At 64.8% G+C, this 21,595-nt stretch overlaps 3 protein-coding genes across 3 annotated transcripts; 1 reads left to right on the forward strand and 2 right to left on the reverse strand.

Annotated features, from left to right (window-relative positions):
- Positions 1 to 40: 40 nt before the first annotated feature.
- On the reverse strand, positions 41 to 8,209 carry CHLRE_06g287400v5 (uncharacterized protein). Its single transcript, XM_043063364.1, has 7 exons — positions 7,796 to 8,209; positions 7,462 to 7,590; positions 7,089 to 7,235; positions 6,867 to 6,965; positions 6,521 to 6,672; positions 6,346 to 6,400; positions 41 to 6,165 (listed from the first exon to the last, which is right to left on the reverse strand). The coding sequence occupies exons 1-7, from the start codon at positions 7,871 to 7,873 to the stop codon at positions 2,530 to 2,532; spliced, it is 4,296 nt and encodes a 1,431-aa protein (XP_042924070.1). The 5' UTR covers positions 7,874 to 8,209; the 3' UTR covers positions 41 to 2,529.
- A 210-nt stretch (positions 8,210 to 8,419) lies between these two features.
- Positions 8,420 to 16,758, forward strand: CHLRE_06g287450v5 (uncharacterized protein). The gene is made up of 7 exons (XM_043063365.1): positions 8,420 to 8,969; positions 9,241 to 9,396; positions 9,622 to 9,768; positions 9,892 to 9,990; positions 10,175 to 10,326; positions 10,450 to 10,504; positions 10,685 to 16,758. The coding sequence occupies exons 1-7, from the start codon at positions 8,964 to 8,966 to the stop codon at positions 14,285 to 14,287; spliced, it is 4,218 nt and encodes a 1,405-aa protein (XP_042924071.1). The 5' UTR covers positions 8,420 to 8,963; the 3' UTR covers positions 14,288 to 16,758.
- A 174-nt stretch (positions 16,759 to 16,932) lies between these two features.
- CHLRE_06g287500v5 (uncharacterized protein) lies at positions 16,933 to 21,489 on the reverse strand. The gene is made up of 6 exons (XM_043063366.1): positions 19,795 to 21,489; positions 19,477 to 19,544; positions 18,964 to 19,138; positions 18,537 to 18,691; positions 18,250 to 18,325; positions 16,933 to 18,010 (listed from the first exon to the last, which is right to left on the reverse strand). The coding sequence occupies exons 1-6, from the start codon at positions 21,295 to 21,297 to the stop codon at positions 17,180 to 17,182; spliced, it is 2,808 nt and encodes a 935-aa protein (XP_042924072.1). The 5' UTR covers positions 21,298 to 21,489; the 3' UTR covers positions 16,933 to 17,179.
- Between the last annotated feature and the right edge of the window lie 106 nt (positions 21,490 to 21,595).

Consider the following 21,595-nt stretch of genomic DNA (forward strand, 5'->3'; position numbering starts at 1 on the left):
TGTGACTTATAGGTGCATGGACTGATTCTTTGCGACGCACGAAGCGGATTCCTTACACATGCACGGGTAGGCCACACTCCTCCCCGGCTCAGGCCCTGACGTGCCTCTCTCAGGGCCCCCACAGGGCCACGCGCCATATAAAAGCACCGCACGCATGGCACGCGAGCTCTACAGTGTGCATCACCCGAGTCAGCAGGTCCAGGAACCCATCATCTGACCAGAGCGCCGGCTGATGAGCACGCGGCCTGTCGTCCTTCCAACAGCTGAGGCGCATGCACGTGATGCATTATGTTCCGCCATCCCAACGGCTTGGCCAAACCTCAAATCAAAGTACTAAACACCCACCGGTCACAACGACTGCAATCCAGGTCTGCCCGAACAACGGTATGAGCAGCCCAGTCGTTTACAGGCAACAACCGAATGCAGTTTGTTTCTCGTGTGCCCCAATGCCAGCCAACGCCATGCCACGCACAGCGCCGCTTCACCTGTGACCCGTGTACAGTCACCGCGCCTTGTCATCTTCTCAGGCCCCCATCCTTTGGTCCAGTCAGGCGCCACGCCAAATCGCACGGAGCGGTCACCATCCAGTGACGGGACCGCCTTCGCCCTGTGGCCTGTGCGTTTGTAACCACTTGAGACGTTTAGACAACTGATGTCGGTGGCGGGGTGCATGCCACGCCCAGCGCCGCTCCACTCACCTGTGACCTGAGTACTCTTACGGCGCGTGTACAAAGCTATCTATGCGCCTCCTCCACCTCCCCCGCCTCCCTGCTGCCCTTGCAGCTGCTCATCACCACGACACTTACCCTGACAACTTGCACCAATCAACATACGCTGCATCATCCCATAGCACTTGCCGCCGCGACCTTATGTACCGTTCACGCTTTTACAGCAAACCCGACTACCGCACGTGAACCATTGTGGATTTCTCCAAGGATCACAATCAGAAACAAAACGAAACATCCCTGCCTGCCCATGCCTATATGCGCCAGCACAGCCGCGCCGTGCGTGAAAGAATGCCGGGGCCGTACAGCTGATCTCACATCCTGCATACTGCACCACCCCTCAGGCCGTCACCCCTGCCCGCCACAGGCCCCCAGGTGTTGCATGTTGTGTTCGGAATGAGCTACCCCAGTATTGGGTACATACGCAAGGGTGCCTGCCATCGATCACTCCCATGCTTTACCCGCACACACTGGTCTTGCGTGCATTCCCTCCACGTGTGCCACACCTGGGTACTACGCCCTTCTCTCGCCTTGACAGTGGTCATCTTCCTGTGCCTACCACTACTCCGAAATCCACACACTCAGTCACACCACTTGCATTCATCGCCGTGCGTGAGCCAACGCAGAGGGCTTTTCCTTGTATGTATTAGAGCATGCATGCTGCGTATATGTCCGCGGCCTTCCATCTGCTGCATATGTGTGTGGCCGCGTTGCCGCGTCCCTCTGGAACGCCTCTGAAAGCGGTCATCCAAGGCCCATTTATCTCCACAAGCCACACGTTAGGTTCACAATCGTTGTTAGTTTGAGTTTGAGCTGCACTACGAATCCACACATCCCTGACACGAGCCATACTGTCACCCAGGCCCCGCTCCACACAGCGCGGTGCTCTACTGGCCCTTGAGAACATGTGCGACTCGCCTTGCCACCTAATCACGAGCCCCAACTACCAAGCCTCATCAAAGCATACACCGAGCAGAACGAACCTACCTCTAAGCCTTGCCTATGTATCGTCGTGAGCGGAGCAGTCATGCAGACTTACACAGCGGCCGCCGCACACCATCTTATTTCAGCCTCCCGGCCCTGGCCCTCACCCCAGCGTAACTTGATTGCGACACCGTCATGACATACGATGCATATACTTTATATATATACGGCTAGGTTAACGTTGTTGTTGGGTTCAGCGGCGATCTTCGTATCCACGGCATCACAACGAGAGTTAGCCCACACAGCAGTGTGCGCGCGTGCCATTCGCTCCCACACGCATTCCACCGCACACATGGCAATGTAGACTTTAGGCCGCCTCAATACAAAACGGCACCTGCACACACTCGCATGTTAAGTAAACGCGTGCACTGATCACAATCACAAGCATGAGCCTGTTGGTGCCGATCTCCCCTCCCTCCGTCCCTGCATTAGGCTGCAGGTGCTGATAGCTGCCTTCGTGCCATCTCGGCGTTTTCCTCGGCATGAAAGGCCTACTGCCTTTGGCTGCACTAACCATCAAATTTATTCAGTGGACAAGGCAGGCGCAGGTGCCGATGCACACCCGCACACATCCACACCCGCCCCGTCCTACCGAAGTCACTTCAAATGAATGTTGCACAGCCCCTCATCGTTCAGACAGGGGTGGCGGTGTTGACGTTCAAATCATCTCTTTCCATTGATATTGTGTGTACCCTCCGCCTCCGCAAAACTGTTCAAGATATGGACCCCGGTCACGCGCTCATATTATGTACATGTCACCGTGTCACGTTCATCATGTCCTGGCGTGGAGTTGACAGCCGCACAACTTCGTGCTCAGACCCTACCTGGTGGCCGCAGCCGGTCCGGCTGCTGCCGGTGAGTGGGACCTTGCACGGCCGCCAAAGCAGCCGCTCACCACGGCTGCCACCAAATTGCCGAAGCGGCGGCGGCCTATGCTGGCGCGCCGCGCGGCGCCCTGTGTTTGGCCGCGGCTGGTCGCCCCCATCGTCACCGCACTGTCCTGATATGCCATTGAACTTGCGGCGTGGATGTCCCGTGCGTCCCTAGTTGCCTCAGGGTCAGTTGCAAGGCGCCCTGAGCCACTGTACTGCTCTGCGCCCTCACTATCTTCAAGCTTAGCTGCCTGCGTCGCCAGCCCATCGGCGAAGGTGCCGACCGCTGCCCATTCGTGACCACTCGCAGCATCACCACTGAAGACAGCGCGGCCGCCACCGTTCTCGGTACCCAACGCCTCAAGGGCCAAAGGCGCCAAGGGCGTTGAGTGCGCGGGGTCCGGCGTCGCCGCACCCGCATCATGGTGTGCTGGTGTCGCCGCTGCTGCAGCCGCCGCCGCCGCCGCCGCGGCGGCCGCTGCGACTCCTGTGTTGGTGATTCCGCAGCTGCTGCGGCCGCCGGTGGTTGAGATGGACCCGCCATCCAGCCAAACAGGGGTGGGCGCCCGCTCGTGGGGCAGCCGCGTCACAGCCGCGTCAGCCGCGGCCGCCTTTGCAGCCGCGCTGCTGCTGGCTGCCACAGCTGCCGTGTGGCCAGCGACGGCGGACAGAGCTGCGTAGTATTGAGAGTTGTCTTGCAGGGGAAAGAAATGCTGCTTGTGTGCGGCCGCCGGCACTGCCTGCGCCTGAGGCTGCGACACGAAGCTCCAGCCGTAGCCGTCCGCCTGTTTGGCGCTCGGCCGCCCCGCAGCAGCCTCCTCCTCCTGCAGTTGCTGCTTGTGCTGTGCCTTCTTCGCAAGCGGCTTCTGCGGCTGCTGCTGTTGCAGCTGTTGCTGCCGCCTGCGGCGCGCCTGCTCCTGCAACATGACTGCTTCCCGCATGGCGGCTGGGAGCCCAGCGGGACTGGGCCTTTCCACGTCCAGTTGCTGCTGCGTGAGCGGCGCGCGCTGGTCCTGCGGCAACTGCAGCCGGCCCCCGTCGCCGCCAAAGGTGGTCGATGAAGAGCCGCCTGCAGGCGCCCCGCTGCTGCTCAGAGCCCGGCCGGCGTAACCGGCCCGTGTTGCGGCGGGCACGCCTGCAGCGCCATGCAGTGCCGCAGCAGCCTGAAGCACCGACTGCTCTGCGTCACCTGCACTCGTTGCTTCCGCATACCTGCCACAGGGGCCGGACACGACCGCAGGTACAGCGGCGGCGGCTGCAACCTGCTGCTGGGCAGGGTCAGCCGGCGCCGGCGGGCAGTCCACGTGGCACAGGCTGCGAGAGGCGAAGCGTTTGCACATGCTGCGGTACTGCGTGAGCAAGTGCGTGCGCTGCTCGTCCTGATGCTGGGTGCCGACGGCGACCCCCGGGCAGGCTTGTTGGGGCAGCGGCGCCATCGTTACGGGGGTGGGTGCGCCACCCACTTGCTCTGCGTGCGCAGCGTCGCCTGGACCGCGGTGGAGCCGTGTTGAGAGCGGTGCCAGGACGGGGGTGCTCGGCACCGCGGCAGCAGCTGGCGCCCTGAACCCAGCCCGCGCCGCCGCCACTGCGGCCGCCACCGTAGCTGCCGCCATCGCCGCGGCCGTGCCACTCGCAGCGGGCGCTGTGGCTGATGCGGCTGCCCCGGGCAGTGGCGAGTGGGTGCTGAGTAGCTGCGCCAGCAGCACGGAAGAAGCGGAGCACAGAATGGTTCCGCCAACGCCGGGCACCACAGGCGATTCCTGCGTCGCAGTGATGGTTGCGCCAGTCGCCAGTGCCGCGGCGGCGGCGGCGTCCTCGGCGCCAGCAGCCTCAGGAGGTGATGTGGCCGCAGGTCCTACACGGCTGGAGGTGATGGCCGACTGCGGCATCGCAGTCGCAGCAGCAGATGCGGCGGCGCCAGCGTGGGAGCCAGCGGCCGTGGCCGTCGCGGCACACAGGGGGCCCGCGGCGGCAGAGGCACCCGTGTGCACGACAGCGGCTTCGCCTGCAGGCGCGATGGACCGAGAGGAGGTAGCGAAGACGGGCATCGTGCCACCGAAGCGGCGGCTGCCGCTGCCGCTGCCACTGTCTCCGCCGCCGACGAAGCCGACGGGGTCAAGGAGGAAGCCGGTGATGGCGGCACGCCGGCGCAGCGCATTGCGGGCTCGGCCAGTGGCAGGTGCGGCCGCCGTCGGCGTGTCTGCATCCTCCTCATCCATCGTGCCGCTGGCATTATTCTCGGCCCCATCAGTCTTGGCCCCGTCGATCTCATTATCACCGGAGGCCGCAGTTGTTTCAACCCCGGCGTCTGCTTCCGCCTCAGCGGCCGCTGCCGGCGGGGCCGCAAAGGCCCCCTCCAACCCGGCCTTGGCCTTGTTCACGTGCGGGGGCCCCGCGTCCGCTGCCTCATCGGCGCTGCTGCTGCCACCACCGTGGCAGGCGAGCGGTGCAGACAGCGCGTTCACAGCCACGCTCTCCGCGTTCACGGAGGTGGAGGTCTGGGGCTGCAGCCGCATGATGCCTTCGCTGCGGCTTGGCACGGCCCACGCAGGCTCGCCTGACACGCGACCGTATGGGTTCGTGGCAGCCACATCGATGCGCGCAGCTGCTGCAGCCGCGGCAGGCGTATCTCGAGCGGCAGTGGTGGCTGCTGCTGCCGCCGCCGCCGTCGCAGCAGCAGGAGCAGCGGCAGCAGTAGCAGATGATGCCCAGGGCGATGCGGTGGCTGGAGCAGCTGCGGTTAGCGTCGCAGCCGCCTCGTTGACCGGCTTTGCCGTGGCAGTCGCCTTGGGGTTTGTGTCAACGCCACCCGACACGGCTTGCGCGATGAAGGGACGAGGGCGCGCCATCACACCTTGTGCGGCAGCCGGCACCACTCGCTCAGCGGCGCCGGCTTCTGCTGGGTTGGTTACGACCGCAAGTGACGGCGCCATCTCCATCGCGGAGCGAGTCACGTTTACCGCGTCACTGCAGGGTAATGATGCCGCCCCAGTTGTACCAATGCTTGCACCCACACCGGGTTCCCCAATGGATGCGGCGGCGGCGGCAGCTTCTGCCGCCGCCGTGGCCGTAACTGCCAGCAGCCGGCGCTGCGACGCCCACTGCTGCAGCTCCCGCAACTGCTGCGAGGGCGTTGGCTGCATGCCGGCAGCCGCCACCACAGGCGCCGCGAGCTGAGACCCCAATGTTGCCGCCGCCGCCGGCTGCAGGTCTGCCGCCGCCGCCAGCAGCTCCGACAGCAGCGGCGAGCCTCGTAGCAGGTGTGGCACGTCTGCAAAGTAGGAGTGGCTAAGCAGCCGCCGCGCAGTGGGCCGGAGCGCGGGGTCGGTCTGCAGGCATGCCGCCACCAGCGCCACCAGCGCAGGGTCCACGCCCGGAAGCCGCTCCGCCACCGTGCGCGATCGCGGCGGCGGCTTGCGCAGTGGCGCGAGGCGGCGGTTGGCGTGCAGGCACAGCGCCTGGCACGGCGGCAGCGGGCCGCAGCAGCGCATGATGCGTGCCAGCTGGTCCAAGCTGGAGGTGCCGGGCAGCAGCGGGAGGCCGCCGTTCGCCAGCTCAGCCAGCGTGCAGCCCAGGGCCCACACCTGTAGGCGGACATGCAGCCAGGGCGCAGACGAGCACAGGCAACGGGTCAGAACAGCGATGTGACGTTGTTCGAAGTGCAACAACACAGTAAACGCACTTCATTGCAGCATGTGTGGGTCCGCAGCTGGCAGGCGGTCTCTAATTTGCGTCCACACATCTGTTCCGGTGGCGTGACTCACGTCTGATGCCATACCGTACTTGTCGCCCACCAGGATCTCAGGGGCACGATACCACCTGCACGCCACGAGCAGGAGTCAGGTAGGCATTACCGTCTTAGAAGCACCGCCGGTCCTGAGCAACCTGCTCACGCCGACCACCACCCCCTGCCTCGCTCACACGCCCACCCACACACACCGTGTGACCACGTAGCTGCTGAGGCGCTCCTGCATGTCGGGCCGGCCGCTGAGCATGTTGCGTGCGAACCCGAAGTCGCACAGCTTGGCGTTGCAGGCGGCGCCCCGGCCCGCCAGTAGGATGTTGCCGGGTTTGAGATCGCGGTGGATGACCTGGAGGGCCGGACGCGGGAAGGAGGGAGCGGTGGTGCGGGACTGTGTGAAAACAGCACGCCGTGGGGCGAGGCGCCGGTTGCGCTGCCGCCTGCACACACCCACCCACCCACCCACCCACCCACCCACACACACACACACACACACACACACACACACAACACACGCACATACACATACACAACCGCACTTACGTTGTTTCTGTGGCAGTGGGCCAGGCCCATCACCACCTGCCACGCCACCAGCTTGAGTTGCACAGGGCACATACGTGTCTCGTCAAGGGCCTCCAGCTCCTGACGGTAATTTGGGGGGTAGCGACGCAAGGGGTTGATGGCAACCACAGGCCCAGAGGGACATGCTAATTTCAAGGAAAGGCCCGAAGCCATACAGCCCCACATCGCGCCCTTGCTGCCCACCTGCTGGGCGCTCCTCTCCATGCACTCAAACACAAGGTGGGGCCTCCCGCTGGACCGGCTCCGGAACGCATCTAGCAGCTCCACCACACACGGGTGCCGCGGCAGCGAGCGCAGCACACCCACCTCCCGGAGCAACAGCCGACGGACCTGTGGAGCACGCGGCACGTCGCATGCGCAGCCGTGGTACATAGTGATTCCCTACTGCATGGAGTAGGGCACAGCCCGTGGGGTGGTGTGCGTGGGCCGTGGGGTCACCACACACACAAAGCTCGTGTTGTCTGCGGAGGTTGGTCATGAGGGGTCATGATGCCGCCCGCATGCGCGCATGCGTGTCCTGCCATGTGTGCTCATAACACGCGCCCACGTCGCTCACCACGGGATCCTCGGTGTGCTTGCACACCTTGACCGCGACCAGGCGGCCCGAGGGGCGCTGCACACAGGCGAAGACACACCCATAGCTGCCCTCGTCAAGCTCCTGCACAAACTCATAGCGGTTGGCCTCCTGCGTAGCGGATCGAGCGCAACGGTTAAGGCTGTATTATGGCATTGTGCGCTTTATTATCAGGCTGCTCGCTTAAAGAGACCCGGGAGAGGCAGCGCGCAGAGCAGACGTGGTGCCGCTGACTTGGGTCCCCATCATCACCCTGCAGGACGAATAGCTTCTAAGAGCGCCCTCACTACCGGAATCGGTAGGCGCTGGTACGCACCGGCTCGCTCAGGCCTTTGGAGCTGACGCTTTGGCTTTGGCCGAGGTCACGCGTCGTCGCTCCGACGCGCGCGCACATGACGCGGCCAGTAGTCGCCGCTGGGCAGGGCCGCGACAGATGTATGTGATACACATACAAGAGCGCTGGAGGCTCTGTTTTCACGCGCGCGTGTCAACTCGATTCGAGTCCGCAAATAGTCCGCAACTAGAGTCCAGTAGGGTGCTCTTAACGCATACGTAGATTTGTAGTCTTCAAGTCATTGCACATATGGTTTCTATGGTTGCGTTCTGTATAAGAGATGAATTGTCCACCAAATTATCTTCAAAAGTAGTACAACGAAAAGTGCGCGTACTTCCTGCCAGCCACAATCGCCCGCTTCTATGTTACAGCTATCGACAACAAGGCGTATTCTGCTGGATTATCTCGGCCACGGACATGGGGTGCGAGGGTCAGCAGCTTCCGCCACTCGTGCGGCCGCACAGCACACGTAAACGCCACCTCGGTGCGCCAGTGCGTCCCCGGGACACAGCGCTTTCTAATCCCCTTTGCAACCTGCAGGATTGCGCCTTCAGGTCACTAGCAGTTTTGCTGGAATTCACTTCACACCGTTTTTGGATTGGTACGGTCAAGCATGTGGCCCGGCATTGCCTCAGTTTGGTTGCCCTTCGAGCTCGCAACAAAGCAATATCAAGTGGCTTTAGTGTGAATGAAATGGCACTGAGCTTCAGTTCAGCAGCGTTTCGACGATCGATGGGAGTTTGTGATGGCGAACCGAGACGAACTAGTTCATGGCACCGTGCATACACCACGCAGCGCTGCGGAGGGACTTGCATTACATCACCTGACAAAGATGTAGCAAACTAGCTTGCCCATGGCGAGTCCGTGAACCTGGTTTCTGCCGCCCGCTTGCCTTCTTCACACCGAACGGGTTCACACCAAGCTTTTGGCCCGTGCTTAGTAGCGTCTCGTGCCATATAGTGATTTAGGCATCAGTGAGCTTCCAATATCAAATTTAGAATCTGCTCGTCGCACACGAAAGCCCTAGAATGACGACAGGGCCGACAAACGCGATAATAGTTGCTGGCGCTGGTCGTTGCCGCTTTTTATTGGGTTACCCAAGGCATCCGGCGATTGTAGTTAGTACAAGGAGGCAACGCGCCTAATTGTGATGCAGGTGATACATCTGAGAGCGCATGCGGGGGCCACAGCGGTCTTTGGCAGCCGCGTGCTGCTGTTGCTGCTGCTGCTGATGATGATGATGATGGCCATAGATTGTGGATAGTGGGTACACAACACCACAGCTGGTGGACTGTGAAACGTGTCGAACTGCTGGGCTTCCGGCGTGCATCTGCCCTTCCATCATTCGCCGCCTAGTACTCCTGGCCGCGTAACTTTGCTGGATTCGATGCTGTAACCTCATACTGTGCAACCTGTGGTATGGGCAGGCGGCCACGGACTCCTGTCTCCCGCCAGACCAGCGGAGCTATGAGTTTGTGCAGGAGCTTGACGAGGGCAGCTATGGGTGTGTCTTCGCCTGTGTGCAGCGCCCCTCCGGCCGCCTGGTCGCGGTCAAAGTGTGCAAGCACACCGAAGATCCCGTGGTGAGCGACGTGGGCGCGTGTATGAGCACACATGGTAGGACACGCATGCGCGCATGCGCGCGGCGTCATGACCCCTCATGACCCACCTCCGCAGACAACACGAGCTTTGTGTGTGTGGTGACCCCACGGCCCACGCACACCACCCCACGGGCTGTGCCCTACTCCATGCAGTAGGGAATCACTATGTACCACGGCTGCGCATGCGACGCGCCGCGTGCTCCACAGGTCCGGCGGCTGTTGCTCCGGGAGGTGGGTGTGCTGCGCTCGCTGCCGCGGCACCCGTGTGTGGTGGAGCTGCTAGATGCGTTCCGGAGCCGGTCCAGCGGGAGGCCCCACCTTGTGTTTGAGTGCATGGAGAGGAGTGCCCAGCAGGTGGGCAGCAAGGGCGCGATGTGGGGCTGTATGGCTTCGGGCCTTTCCTTGAAATTAGCATGTCCCTCTGGGCCTGTGGTTGCCATCAACCCCTTGCGTCGCTACCCCCCAAATTACCGTCAGGAGCTGGAGGCCCTTGACGAGACACGTATGTGCCCCGTGCAACTCAAGCTGGTGGCGTGGCAGGTGGTGATGGGCCTGGCCCACTGCCACAGAAACAACGTGAGTGCGGTTGTGTATGTGTATGTGCGTGTGTTGTGTGTGTGTGTGTGTGTGTGTGTGTGTGTGGGTGGGTGGGTGGGTGGGTGTGTGCAGGCGGCAGCGCAACCGGCGCCTCGCCCCACGGCGTGCTGTTTTCACACAGTCCCGCACCACCGCTCCCTCCTTCCCGCGTCCGGCCCTCCAGGTCATCCACCGCGATCTCAAACCCGGCAACATCCTACTGGCGGGCCGGGGCGCCGCCTGCAACGCCAAGCTGTGCGACTTCGGGTTCGCACGCAACATGCTCAGCGGCCGGCCCGACATGCAGGAGCGCCTCAGCAGCTACGTGGTCACACGGTGTGTGTGGGTGGGCGTGTGAGCGAGGCAGGGGGTGGTGGTCGGCGTGAGCAGGTTGCTCAGGACCGGTGGTGCTTCTACGACGGTAATACCTAGCTGACTCCTCCTGCTCGTGGCGTGCAGGTGGTATCGTGCCCCTGAGATCCTGGTGGGCGACAAGTACGGCATGGCGTCAGACGTGAGTCACGCCACCGGAACAGATGTGTGGACGCAAATTAGAGACCGCCTGCCAGCTGCGGACCCACACATGCTGCAATGAAGTGCTTTTACTGTGTTGTTGCACTTCGAACAACGTCACATCGCTGTTCTGACCCGTTGCCTGTGCTCGTCTGCGCCCTGGCTGCATGTCCGCCTACAGGTGTGGGCCCTGGGCTGCACGCTGGCTGAGCTGGCGAACGGCGGCCTCCCGCTGCTGCCCGGCACCTCCAGCTTGGACCAGCTGGCACGCATCATGCGCTGCTGCGGCCCGCTGCCGCCGTGCCAGGCGCTGTGCCTGCACGCCAACCGCCGCCTCGCGCCACTGCGCAAGCCGCCGCCGCGATCGCGCACGGTGGCGGAGCGACTTCCGGGCGTGGACCCTGCGCTGGTGGCGCTGGTGACGGCATGCCTGCAGACCGACCCCGCGCTCCGGCCCACTGCGCGGCGGCTGCTTAGCCACTCCTACTTTGCAGACGTGCCACACCTGCTACGAGGCTCGCCGCTGCTGTCGGAGCTGCTGGCGGCGGCGGCGGAGCTGCAGCCGGCGGCGGCGGCAACATTGGGGTCTCAGCTCGCGGCGCCTGTGGTAGCGGCTGCCGGCATGCAGCCAACGCCCTCGCAGCAGTTGCGGGAGCTGCAGCAGTGGGCGTCGCAGCGGCGGCTGCTGGCAGTCACAGCCACGGCGGCGGCAGAAGCTACGGTAACGGCAATGTCACAAGTGCTCGTGCGGCCTCAGCAACAATTGGAGCAGGCACCGCCGCCGGCAGCCCCACAGCAGCGAGCTGAGGCGCCAGCTGCGTGCGCGGCCGTGGTGGTGGTAGACGGGACGCACACGGGACCAGTAGCAGATGCCAGCGCCCAGCTGCCGCCACCCCCAGTCCAACACCCCGCTATGGCCGAGCCTACGGCAGCAGGGCTGACCACAGCTGGCGCTGTGACGCGCGCCAACGGCGCCAGCAGCCCCGTCCGTTCGACTGCAGCGGGCTTGGCGGCAGGGGCAGGTCCAAGCAGCGATGCGCTGCTGGGTGTGGCGCCCCTGTCCGACCCGCACTTGTTCCTGCCGTCACGGATGGCGGGCGCAGCCGCGGCATCGATGTCCAGCATGCCGCTCGTGCCGAGCACCACCTCCACCACGGCGCCCGTGTCGCGGGGGCCACCGGCCATGCCGGCTGCACAGCAACAGCCAGTGTCAGCAAAGGGGGCAGCGACGCAACAGGGGATGGGGCCCCCCGCGGAGGCGGCTGCGGCCAATCATCACGCCCACCCCGCCGGCATAGCAGCCGCCAGACAGCTGCTGTTCCCGCGCCACCTGCAGCAGCAGCAGCAGCAGCAGCAGCTGCAACCGCACGTGCTACTGCCGCAGCACGCCGCCACGACCACCTACTGCCTCAACCCCACGGTAGCGCCGGCCGCTGCTACTGCCTCTAACGCCGCTGCTGCTGGCGCGGCTGCTGCCACTGCATCAGCCCTGCTGGAGGCACGGTTGTCGCCGGCGCCCTCGGGTTCCGCCGCCGCGGCCGTGTCCGCACCGGACTGCGCGGCGCCCCCTTCACCAGATACTGCCGGTGCACTGGTCGCAGTATCTGCAGCAGTAGCGGCCTTTGATCGCCGCCCAACAGCCTCGACCAGTCAGTTGCCTGACAGCAGCCGGCCCTTCGGCACCCTGGGTGGCGGCGCCGCCGCCGCGGCCGCCTACTACACGGGCGCGGCGCCGCCAACCGCCACAACCGCCAACGTACTGCGCTACAACCACCCAATGATCCTGCCCGCCGGCCGCAGCTCGGCCTCGATGCTGGGCGGCTGTAATGGCTACGGCGGCTCCAGCAGCCGCTGCTGCGATAACGACAGCAACGGCAACAGTGGTGGCGGCGGCGCCGCCGCTGCCGCCGCCGCCGCGCACGTGCTGATGGGCGCCATGTTCACGCAGGAGCTGGCGAGCCCAGCCGGCGTGCCGCAGCACAAGGGCAGAGCTCCAGTTGTGCCGGGAGCACTGCAGCGGCAGCACACCGATGGCGAGGGAGCAGCGGAGACGGAGGCGGCGGCGGCCGGCTCGGAGCCGCTGCTCCGCCTTCCGCACGTGCGCGCGCCCACCGCCGACCTGGCGCTATACGAACGGCACGCTTCGCTACTTGCCTCCACGCCCACGCTGCAGCAGCAGCAGCAGGCGGCGGGCTGGGGCTCGGCTGCGCTTGCGGACTATGACACGGCTTCCTCCTCCAACTCCCAGCTGCCACGGGAGCTTGTGATGCTGCTGCACTCGGTCAGCAACCTGAGCGGCGGGCCGGCTGACGTGGCAGGCGGCGGCGGCAGCAGCGCTGGGGGCGGCGGCGCCTCAGCCATTGCACCAGCAGCGGCAGCGGCGGGTTTTGCGTTCAAGAGCAGCGGGGAGGAGGTGCAGGCTACAGAGGATGGCGTGCATTCTCACTTCGAGGTGCGTACCAGTGCGGCCGGAGACTGTACGGCCCCTGTTGGCTGGCCTGGCAGTCATACCGGCGCCAGCAGCGGCGGTGGCAGCGGTGGCGGCTTAACAGCTACCGCTGCCGCTTTGACTGAAGCCGCTGCGGCCGCCGCCGTCGCCGCCAGCAAGAGGAGCGCGCCGCATGAGGGGGTGCACAGCCGGTGCAGCGACGACCACATCGTCGCCCTGGCTTTCTCATCACTTGGCGGCAGCAGCGGGCGCAGCGGCTCGCACACGCCGGTCCTGGGCGGCGGTGCACTGCAGCAGCGGCCAGGTTCATTTGTCGCGCCCCGCGCGGGCGGGACGGTGTGGACGCGGCAGGGTTCCCACGTCAGCCGCTTCGCACGCGCGTCCGATAAGAGCGGCTCGGCCGCCAGGGCTATCAGCTTTCGGTCGCCATTGGGTCAGGGAGAGGATGCCACCGCAGCAGCCCCGGTTGGAGCTGCCGCCACAACTGCCATAGACGTGGGCCTTGGTGCCAGCATGAACCCGCCTGCTGAGGTGGACATGGCGCAGGCGTTGCTGCAGCAGGCGCTTCCGGGGATGGGCTGCATTCCAATGGACAAGGGAACCCAGAGAGTGGCTGCGGGCGATGCAGCGGACGCCGCCGAGGACAGGCCTCGGTCCCGGGACACGCGGCAGGCGTCCCTGTTGTCCACGGGCGGCGTGGAGGTGACGGTGGCGGCCATGCTGCAACACGATTCGGACCAGTCAAAGCTAGCTGCGACTCAGGACGGCACCGAAGACGACGGACCGAGGTCACTCACGCAGGTTGACGATGCCGCCCCAGCCTCCGCCGCCTTCGCCACCGCCGTCAGTGCCGCTCCTGGTGCCACCGCCCGGGCGACTGCCACAGCTGACAATACCAGCGATCCACGACGTTGGTCCCTGAAGTACACTAAGCTCAAAGCTTCTGCGGCCGCAGCAGCTCTGGCGAGGGCCGGCGCCCGCCGCTCTGAAGTGGCGATAGCGGTGCCGGGCGCTGCAGGCGGAGAGGCAAGCGCAGCAGGCAAATCACTGATGCCGCCTGCTGCTAGATCTTCTGAGGCCAACGCGGTGCGCAAAAGCGCGCCGCAGCTTTTACCTGCCGCTAGCTCCAGTGCAGCAACGGCTGGGGGCGGCGGCGGCGGCGGCGGCTCGGCCCCGCGGCAAGTGGCGGGGACGGCTGTGGCAGCTGCTCAGGATGCCTATGGTGCCGGTACACGCCGTGCAATGCAACCGCCAGGGCTGTTGCGGCGGCTCGCTGGGCTGCTGGGGTGCGGCGGCGGCAGCAATACAGCCGCCCCTGCCACTGAGAAAGATTAGCTGGAGTCCAAACAAGTCTTCTAAGCCAACAAACGAGGTAGGCAACATAACAATTGACAAGGCAACTCACACTTGGTGGTGGTCGGCACTTTTTGGGCTGAGGCCCCCGAAGAATTCAAGACCGCTGCTCCTTGGCGCACGGCAGAATCGTACTTGGAGTTACCTGCAAGGAACCTGCACATGGCTTCAAGCTCGACTAGTATCGTAGGTCACGACTGACACAGGATACTTTGACACCTGTGGTAGGAATACAGGATACTTTGGTACCTGTTGTAGGGACGGCGTTGGAGGGACGCCCTTCTTCACACGGCGTTCAGGAGTTGCGGCTTGGAGTGTGGGTGATGATGGCAGGGGCTGCATGCCGAAAGTATTACATGCTGCATCGTATTAGTGCCAGCCGTCTGAGTATATATGTCGGGCTGCTAACGGCAAATAACTGTGGTTGCTGGAAAGTCCGCGCAACTCCAGAATATCCAAGGACGCATGCGGAAGCTGATTCCTGCACTCATTCCTAGAACAAATCCTCCACATTCCAGCCGAGACTGAAACTGCGCTGGTTGACATACCTTGGTATGCCGTATTGCCGTGCCCCAAGGGTAAGTCCATCATTGTGCATTTGCTCACCGAAGAAGCTTGTGGATTGCCTAATGAATGTGCATTTTACGGTACTGGCGTTATCGGCGTGTCCTTTTCGGATTGGGTCCTCTGCACCATGCGGCCTTTCGAGCCCACACACATGTAGCTGGGTTGCATGTTTGAGTGAAATGAATGAGTATCGGCGGGTTAAGTAACAACAGAGGTTACCGCCCGTCCAACCGCAACCACACGTCCAACCTCACGCAGTTGGGTTGGGGCCGCGGGCACCAGCCCAACATGCGTACTTATGACGGGCCATGCAGGGCTGAGGACTGCCCGGCCTTGCAGTGCGTGGGCCTGAAGAAGTTTGACGGCGAAAGGGTGTGAGCGGCAAGCGTTGGGGCAGTGGTTGCTTGATGCGTCGTAAAATTGACAAAGACAAGTCGGAGGTTACATCCCCGCATGTGACGCAGGGATGCAACTGGAACAGGCGTTTGATTTGCTTTTGGGGATAGGATGGGGGATTCAGGGGCATTGGGTTAAGCACACGCACAATGGTTGCATCTTGGGTTGCGCTGGGCTGGGCTGGCACATGGTCTGTCGGCGGTTACATGCACAGCATGTGGCTTGCACAGCATGTGGCTTCCACAGCATGTGGCGTGCATGGTTCCAGCACTCGAGCGGAGCTGCTGTCGCGGCGCTAGGGTCCAAAGGACCATACCGATATGCACAAATACATCACACTGGCATTTTCCTGGATATTTAGAAGCAACAAATGGGAGGACAGACTGCGCCTGACTGGGTTAAGCATCGTGGTTGTGGCACGGTACTTGCGTCATGCGGACGCAAGGATACAGCTCAAGACGTACAGCTCAAGAGTGATGACTGTGCGTAATCGCAGGTTTGGGACAATTTGACCGGCTCTGCATGTCTCGGTCCTGTGTGCATGGGTGTGGATGTGTGAGGCTATGGGATAAATTCAACAACCAACTTCAGCACAGGTCTGCATCCGTTTGGGGAAGTGAAAGGGCCAAGCAGCAAGAGCTATGGATCACTCTGATGCAATCACCAACATCGCAAAGAAGCCCCGCAGGGCCGGGCCAAGTTTTACATGGCTACTTTGCTTGCTGCAGTCTTTTGTTAGGTGTTTATTTTTATTTTGGCTCTTTCTGGGCGAACTGCACGAACATGGTGTGCACGATTATGCAAGGCCCAATATATCCGCACGTTCCGTCCCCCCTATCCAATGCTTGAGCGGCACGACTTTTCCAGCGGCCCCTCTTGTCCAGCCTGCGCCTCTTCCAAACAAGGGCGCGCCGTGTTGGTTTACGAGGTCATGATGTTTACCGTGCGGATTACTGAAGTTGCAATTACTAATGTACTTCCTATATGTAAATCAGAGTGTACATCAGAGTGGTGACCAGGGCTCCTTCCACGTGTGCAAGTGGCTCAGCCTCCGGGAGGGGTTGGCATGCGGGGAGGTGCCAACGTCCTAGGCGGCCCTACTGAACCACTCGATGGTTGGCTTCATGCGTGCTCATGAGACGCTGCCACGCTGGCAATGAATTAAAAGCGGATCCACTGAGGAGCCGGTAGTGGACTGTGCTGCCAGGGGCCGCACACAGCCGTGGCCTTCCCTGGTTGCCGTGCCGTGGCTGTGCTGCGCACTTGGCTGCCAGCCTGCCAGTGCCCTGAGGATGGTTAGGAAGGTGCGGGTTGCATGGGACGAGGCCGTGAGGGATGCGCGGCAGTGCTGGGGCGGACCTGTTCAAGCAGTAGCGCAGTGACGTTGCGGGGGTGCGCGTCTGGAGCGCGGGGCGATGCCCTGTTGTGGCTGTTGTACAGGACCGCCGCAGGCTGCTGCCGGCTGGGCGTAATCTTTATATCCAACGACACCATACAACGACCAGTGCGCAGCGCTCAGTGTCCGCCCAATGCTCATGTACGCGGCTAGCTGGCGCTTTGCTTGCGGGCAGGAGGCCAGAAGCGCCACTGCATTAGTTGAAATGGACTGGGCGGAACTGGCTGGGGAGTGGCTGCCGGTTTCCGAAGTACCTTTCAGTAGACTAGCAGACACAGCATTACAGTTAGGACTGCAAAGCATGTGCTGAACTTCTGGCCCGTCCTGAGCCGCAGATCAAGCCAAGAAAGCCTCTCGGCCTCCCTTTCGGCATGGGAAGCCCTCTCACACAGCACACACCAGCGTCCAGAAAACAGGCTCGCAGCGTCGCTATAGCGCTCACAACGCTGTTAGGGGAGGCAGAGCCGCAGAGGGCTGACCCCATTTCCTTCCAATACAAAACAACAGCTCACTGCCTACTGCGCGGCACCGGGATTGGAGGCTACTGCACTGCCCCTCCCAGAGCTCGCGCCTCCGTCCCCGCCCGCAGCACCGCCTTGCAACGTGGCACCGGCACCAGACGCCCCCGCCGCCCCCACCTTGGACGCACTGCCTCCCAACCCATTGCTTCCACCCTGAGCCCCCGCTGGCGGCACCGCACTGACGCGCGCCGGTGGCGCATCGCCGCCTGCGGCCGCCGTGGGCGCATCCCGGGCACCCGCCTGCGGGGCACTCGCCTCACCCGCCGAAGGCCAGTCGCCGCCCGCCCCAAACGCGGCAGAAGGTGCCCCCGCTCCCGCTTCTCCTCCGTACCCATACCCATTCCCATTCCCAAATGCATACCCATCCCTATACCCACTGCCAGCCGCACCAAAGCCCTGGGGGCCACTGTCATCAGCTAGGCGCGCAGCCCCTGGCTCCGGCCCCGGCGCCCACCCGGCCCCCACTGTCGACCAGCCTGGCTGCTCCCCGGGCGCGCCGCCCGCACCAGTTGGCACGTCGTAGTACGGCGGGCCACTGCTGCCACTGCCGTACGCGCCCCCGTAGCTGCCGCCGTACACACCCCCGTAGCCGCCGCTGCTACTGCCGTACGCGCCGTAGCCGGCATAGCCGGCAGGCCCTGCTCCGCCTGGCCCTGCGCCCGCCCCCGGCCACGGCGCCCCTGGCTCCGCCGGCGCTGCCCCGCCCGCCGCCGCGCGGCGCTCCTGCTCCACGGCTATGGAGACGGCCGCGAAGAGGTCGCGGTTGAGGAAGGGGTAGTCGCACAGCCACACGCCGCTCTGGGGGAAGTACACCTCGCGCACCACCTGCAGGTCGCAGCCCCAGACATGTGTGCGTGAGGCGGCAGTGGTGGCGGCAGCGGTCGCGGTGGGAGGGTTGCCGGGGGCATGGATGGGCATGTGATGGGAATGTCCTCCAACTTGCATCGTAGCGGCCATTGCAGGCGCGGGGGTCAAGTGCGGGTGTGCAGGTGCATGCGCATGTGCCCGCGGGCGGGGCGGGGGCCGGGGTGTCTGGGCCTCGCTCGCGGCTCCGCGCCTCTCACCTTGAATGCTGTGAAGCGGTCGTCGCGGCTGAGCACCAGCAGCTCCACGCTGTCGCCCACACGGATGTTCTCAGCCCTGTGGCACAAGGGCACCCAGCACCGCGCCCTCGAGTCAGCGGTCCGCCGCTGGCGAGATGAGGGGCACAGGCGCAAAGCGCCCCATCCCCTGCTCCTTGCCAAGCCTCAGGAGGCCCCTCCCTCACCCCCGGAGCCCCCGGAGACCCATCAACCATGCCATGCCGTACGCCCACACCCAAACCCCGCCCCCGCACGCCCCCGGCACCCACCTGGGCACGTACGGCAGGAACAGGGTGGCTCGCGCGCCGCCGGCCCACGGGTCGCCGATGATGAGCGACACGGACGGCGCCGAGGCCGCCATGCCGCCGCCGCCCCCCAGCAGCGCCCCTAGGCCGCCCAGACCCGTGATGGCCACATCCAGCACCTGCCAGCGGCAGGTGAGGAGGCGACGGCGGCGTGCAGGTGAACAAGTCAGCGCGCGGCAGCCAACATCAGTCCGGCACAGCACCGCACACACCCCACCGCCCGCGGTCCGTGCGCCTACGGCCCGCCTCGCCCACTGCCCTCCGCCCCGGCGCCGCCCTCTGGCCCCCCTTTTCACCCCCAAAAACCATTCCTTCTTCCCCTCGACTCCCTGCCGCACCTCCCCGCCCCGCCCCGCTCGGGCGCCCCGCCTCGCCCCCCGGCCCACCCCACCTGCGCCCGCCACAGCCCTATGGCGGCAAAGGACTGCGAGTACAGGTCCACGTTGCGCAGCCCCGCCCGGATCCAGGGGCTCCAGATGGGGTACAGCAGCGCCGGGCCCGCCAGCACCGCCGCCTTGGACAGGATGACGCTGGCGCCCAGGCTGCCTAGGTACTGCACCACACGCCTGCAGAGTGCAGACCCGGGGGTGCGGTTGGCGTGGTTGGTGGAGAGGGGTGGGGAGGGGTGAGAAGTGGTGCGTGGGAGGGGTGGGAGCGGCGGGGACTGGTGGGGAGCAGGTGGATGGGGGGCGGGGGAGAAGGCACGGCGTTGGGAGCTGGTCGCAGGCACGGTGTGAGCACGGCCGGGTGGGTAGCAGAGGTAGACTGTTGTCGCAACTGCTGTCCAGCCCGCCCGGATCCGCCCCCGCCCCTGCCCTCTTCCTCTACTGGATACCACCATCCCGTTCACTCCACCACCCCACCACCCTGTGTCGCCCTCAGTGGCCCCGCTTCCCCCTCTCACTCCTGCAGGCTGCGCGGCTGGAAGTAGTCCACCTGGCCTGATGTGGGCGCCAGAGGCAGGATGGACGACTGCAGGAGGGGTCAGGCGGGGCAAAGGAGCAGCCGTGGGGGAGCAGCGCAGGGACTCGCTTGCTGGCAGTGCGGTTACCTGGGCAGGAAAACCCGCCCCCACGCTGGACTTCGCGGACGTCGGTGACGACGCGCCTGCTGTACCACTGTGCCTGGCTAAAACGTCACTTCTTGATTTATTATCGACGTACCCGACGTGACCCATCCGTGGCCCGCATAAGTCCCATCGGCCCGCGCCGGCGCCACTCACCGCGTCCCGCCCCGACAGCAGCACGATGTCAGACGGCTGCAGCGCACCCATACCCGCAGGCCCTGGCCCCGTTGCCGCCGACGCATACGAGGTGAAGCGCGGCCCCGCCGGCCCCGGCCCAGCCGCACCCGCCGCCGCCCCGCGCCCCGCCGCCTCGTCCCAACCGTCGCCCGACATGTACGGCGGCGGTACGTCGTACGAGGAGGATCTGGATCCCGACGCCTCCGCACTGGATCCGGGTTCCGCCGGTCCGGGACCGTACGGCTGCTGCTGCTGCTGCTCCTGCTGTTGCTGCGCCCCTCGCCCGGCTGCCTCCCGCCGGCCTGCTCCTCGCGCCGCCCCTGCCCCCGGCGGCGCTGCTGACGCGGAGGGCGGCGTGTCGTCGTCGCTCCAGCCGCTGCCCTCGCCCGACGCCGTGAGTCCGCCCCAGTCCGTCAATTTGTCCGCCACGCCCCAGCCGTCCGAGGCGTCCCAGCCGCCGCCCTCTGCACCGAAGAACCCGCTGCTGCCGAAGAAGCTGCCTGCGCCAGCGGCACTGGGGCCGGCACCGAAGCCGCGGCCAGGACCGCTGCTGGTGAACCCGTTGGCTCCGCGGCCCCCGTCAGTGCCAGGGCCAAGCGGCCCCGGCGCAGGCGGCTCCTGGGGCTGCTGGGCCTGCGGCTGGGCTTGCCCGCGCGGGCCGAAGTACGCCGCACCACTGCCCGGCGCGCGGTAGCTGCCAGGCCCGCGGCCTGCAGCGTAGGCTGCTCCTGGCCCTGTCCCTACATCTGCGCCTTCGCTGGTGCCGGCGCCGCCGCCGTACCCGGGGTCGTAGCCGTACCAGCCGCCGGCTCCGTTGCCGGCGGCGGCGCCAGCCCCAGCGTCTGACATGGTTGGCCAGCCGCCTTGGCTGTAGCCGGCCCCGTACCCTGCCGCTGCTGCACCAGATGTACTTGTGCCTGTCTCATCGCCGTTGCCGCTATATGGTGCACCGCTGCGGCTGGCGGCATCTGGGTCCCAGGCCTGGCCCCGTGCGGAGCTGCCAGCATACGGGTCAGCAGCGGCGCCGGCCGCCCCGCCCCGCGCACCCGCCCACGCGGCGCTGCTGCTTGCACCCACCTCGCCGGTGGCTGGGTCGTATGGCCCAGCACCACCGTAGGGTGATGCAGACGCGTCGTCCCATCCAGGCACCGCGCCTGCTGCTGGTGGTGTTGAGGGGTTGCCGCCAACAGCACGGTCGGCGTCGGGTACCGGTGGGCCCACGCCGAACTGGGCTGGACCATAGCCGTCCGGACCAGCAGCGTCCACGTTGTCTAGTATGTCACGATTGAAGCGACGGTTGCGTGGCTCCGCAGCCAGCGGCGTGAGCCTGGCTGGGTGCTTCGGACCGCCCTGGCCAACGACGCCATGCACGCAGCTGACCCCTGCGCCTGGCTGACCGGCGCGGACGTTCCCATAATGTACAGTACTAATGCTCCTCACTATGCGAAGCTCCGCGGAGCCGCAGGCGGTCGCGTGCAGCATTCGCTGCGCAGCAAAGCGTCGCCGCTCACAAGCGAGCTCCCCAGTCTACTGCAAGTCTATGTGATGCAGCATTTCTTTACAAATTGCAGCTACAAAGATAGAGTTGCGCCTCAGCTTTGCAGTTTGCGAGTGAACTCTGACACGACGGCTGTTTTCAGCATAAAAAACATAAGCTTTCACCAAGAAGTAGGCACATAACGGAATGGAATTGCACTCATACAGTTTCCGCCATCCTGGCTTGCATCCCTCGTCGACTTGAATCGGCGCCCTCGCGCCCGGCGCCCTTGAGCTCCGAGCA

Source organism: Chlamydomonas reinhardtii, chromosome 6 (assembly GCF_000002595.2).
Source record: "Chlamydomonas reinhardtii strain CC-503 cw92 mt+ chromosome 6, whole genome shotgun sequence".
Lineage (NCBI taxonomy): Eukaryota > Viridiplantae > Chlorophyta > Chlorophyceae > Chlamydomonadales > Chlamydomonadaceae > Chlamydomonas > Chlamydomonas reinhardtii.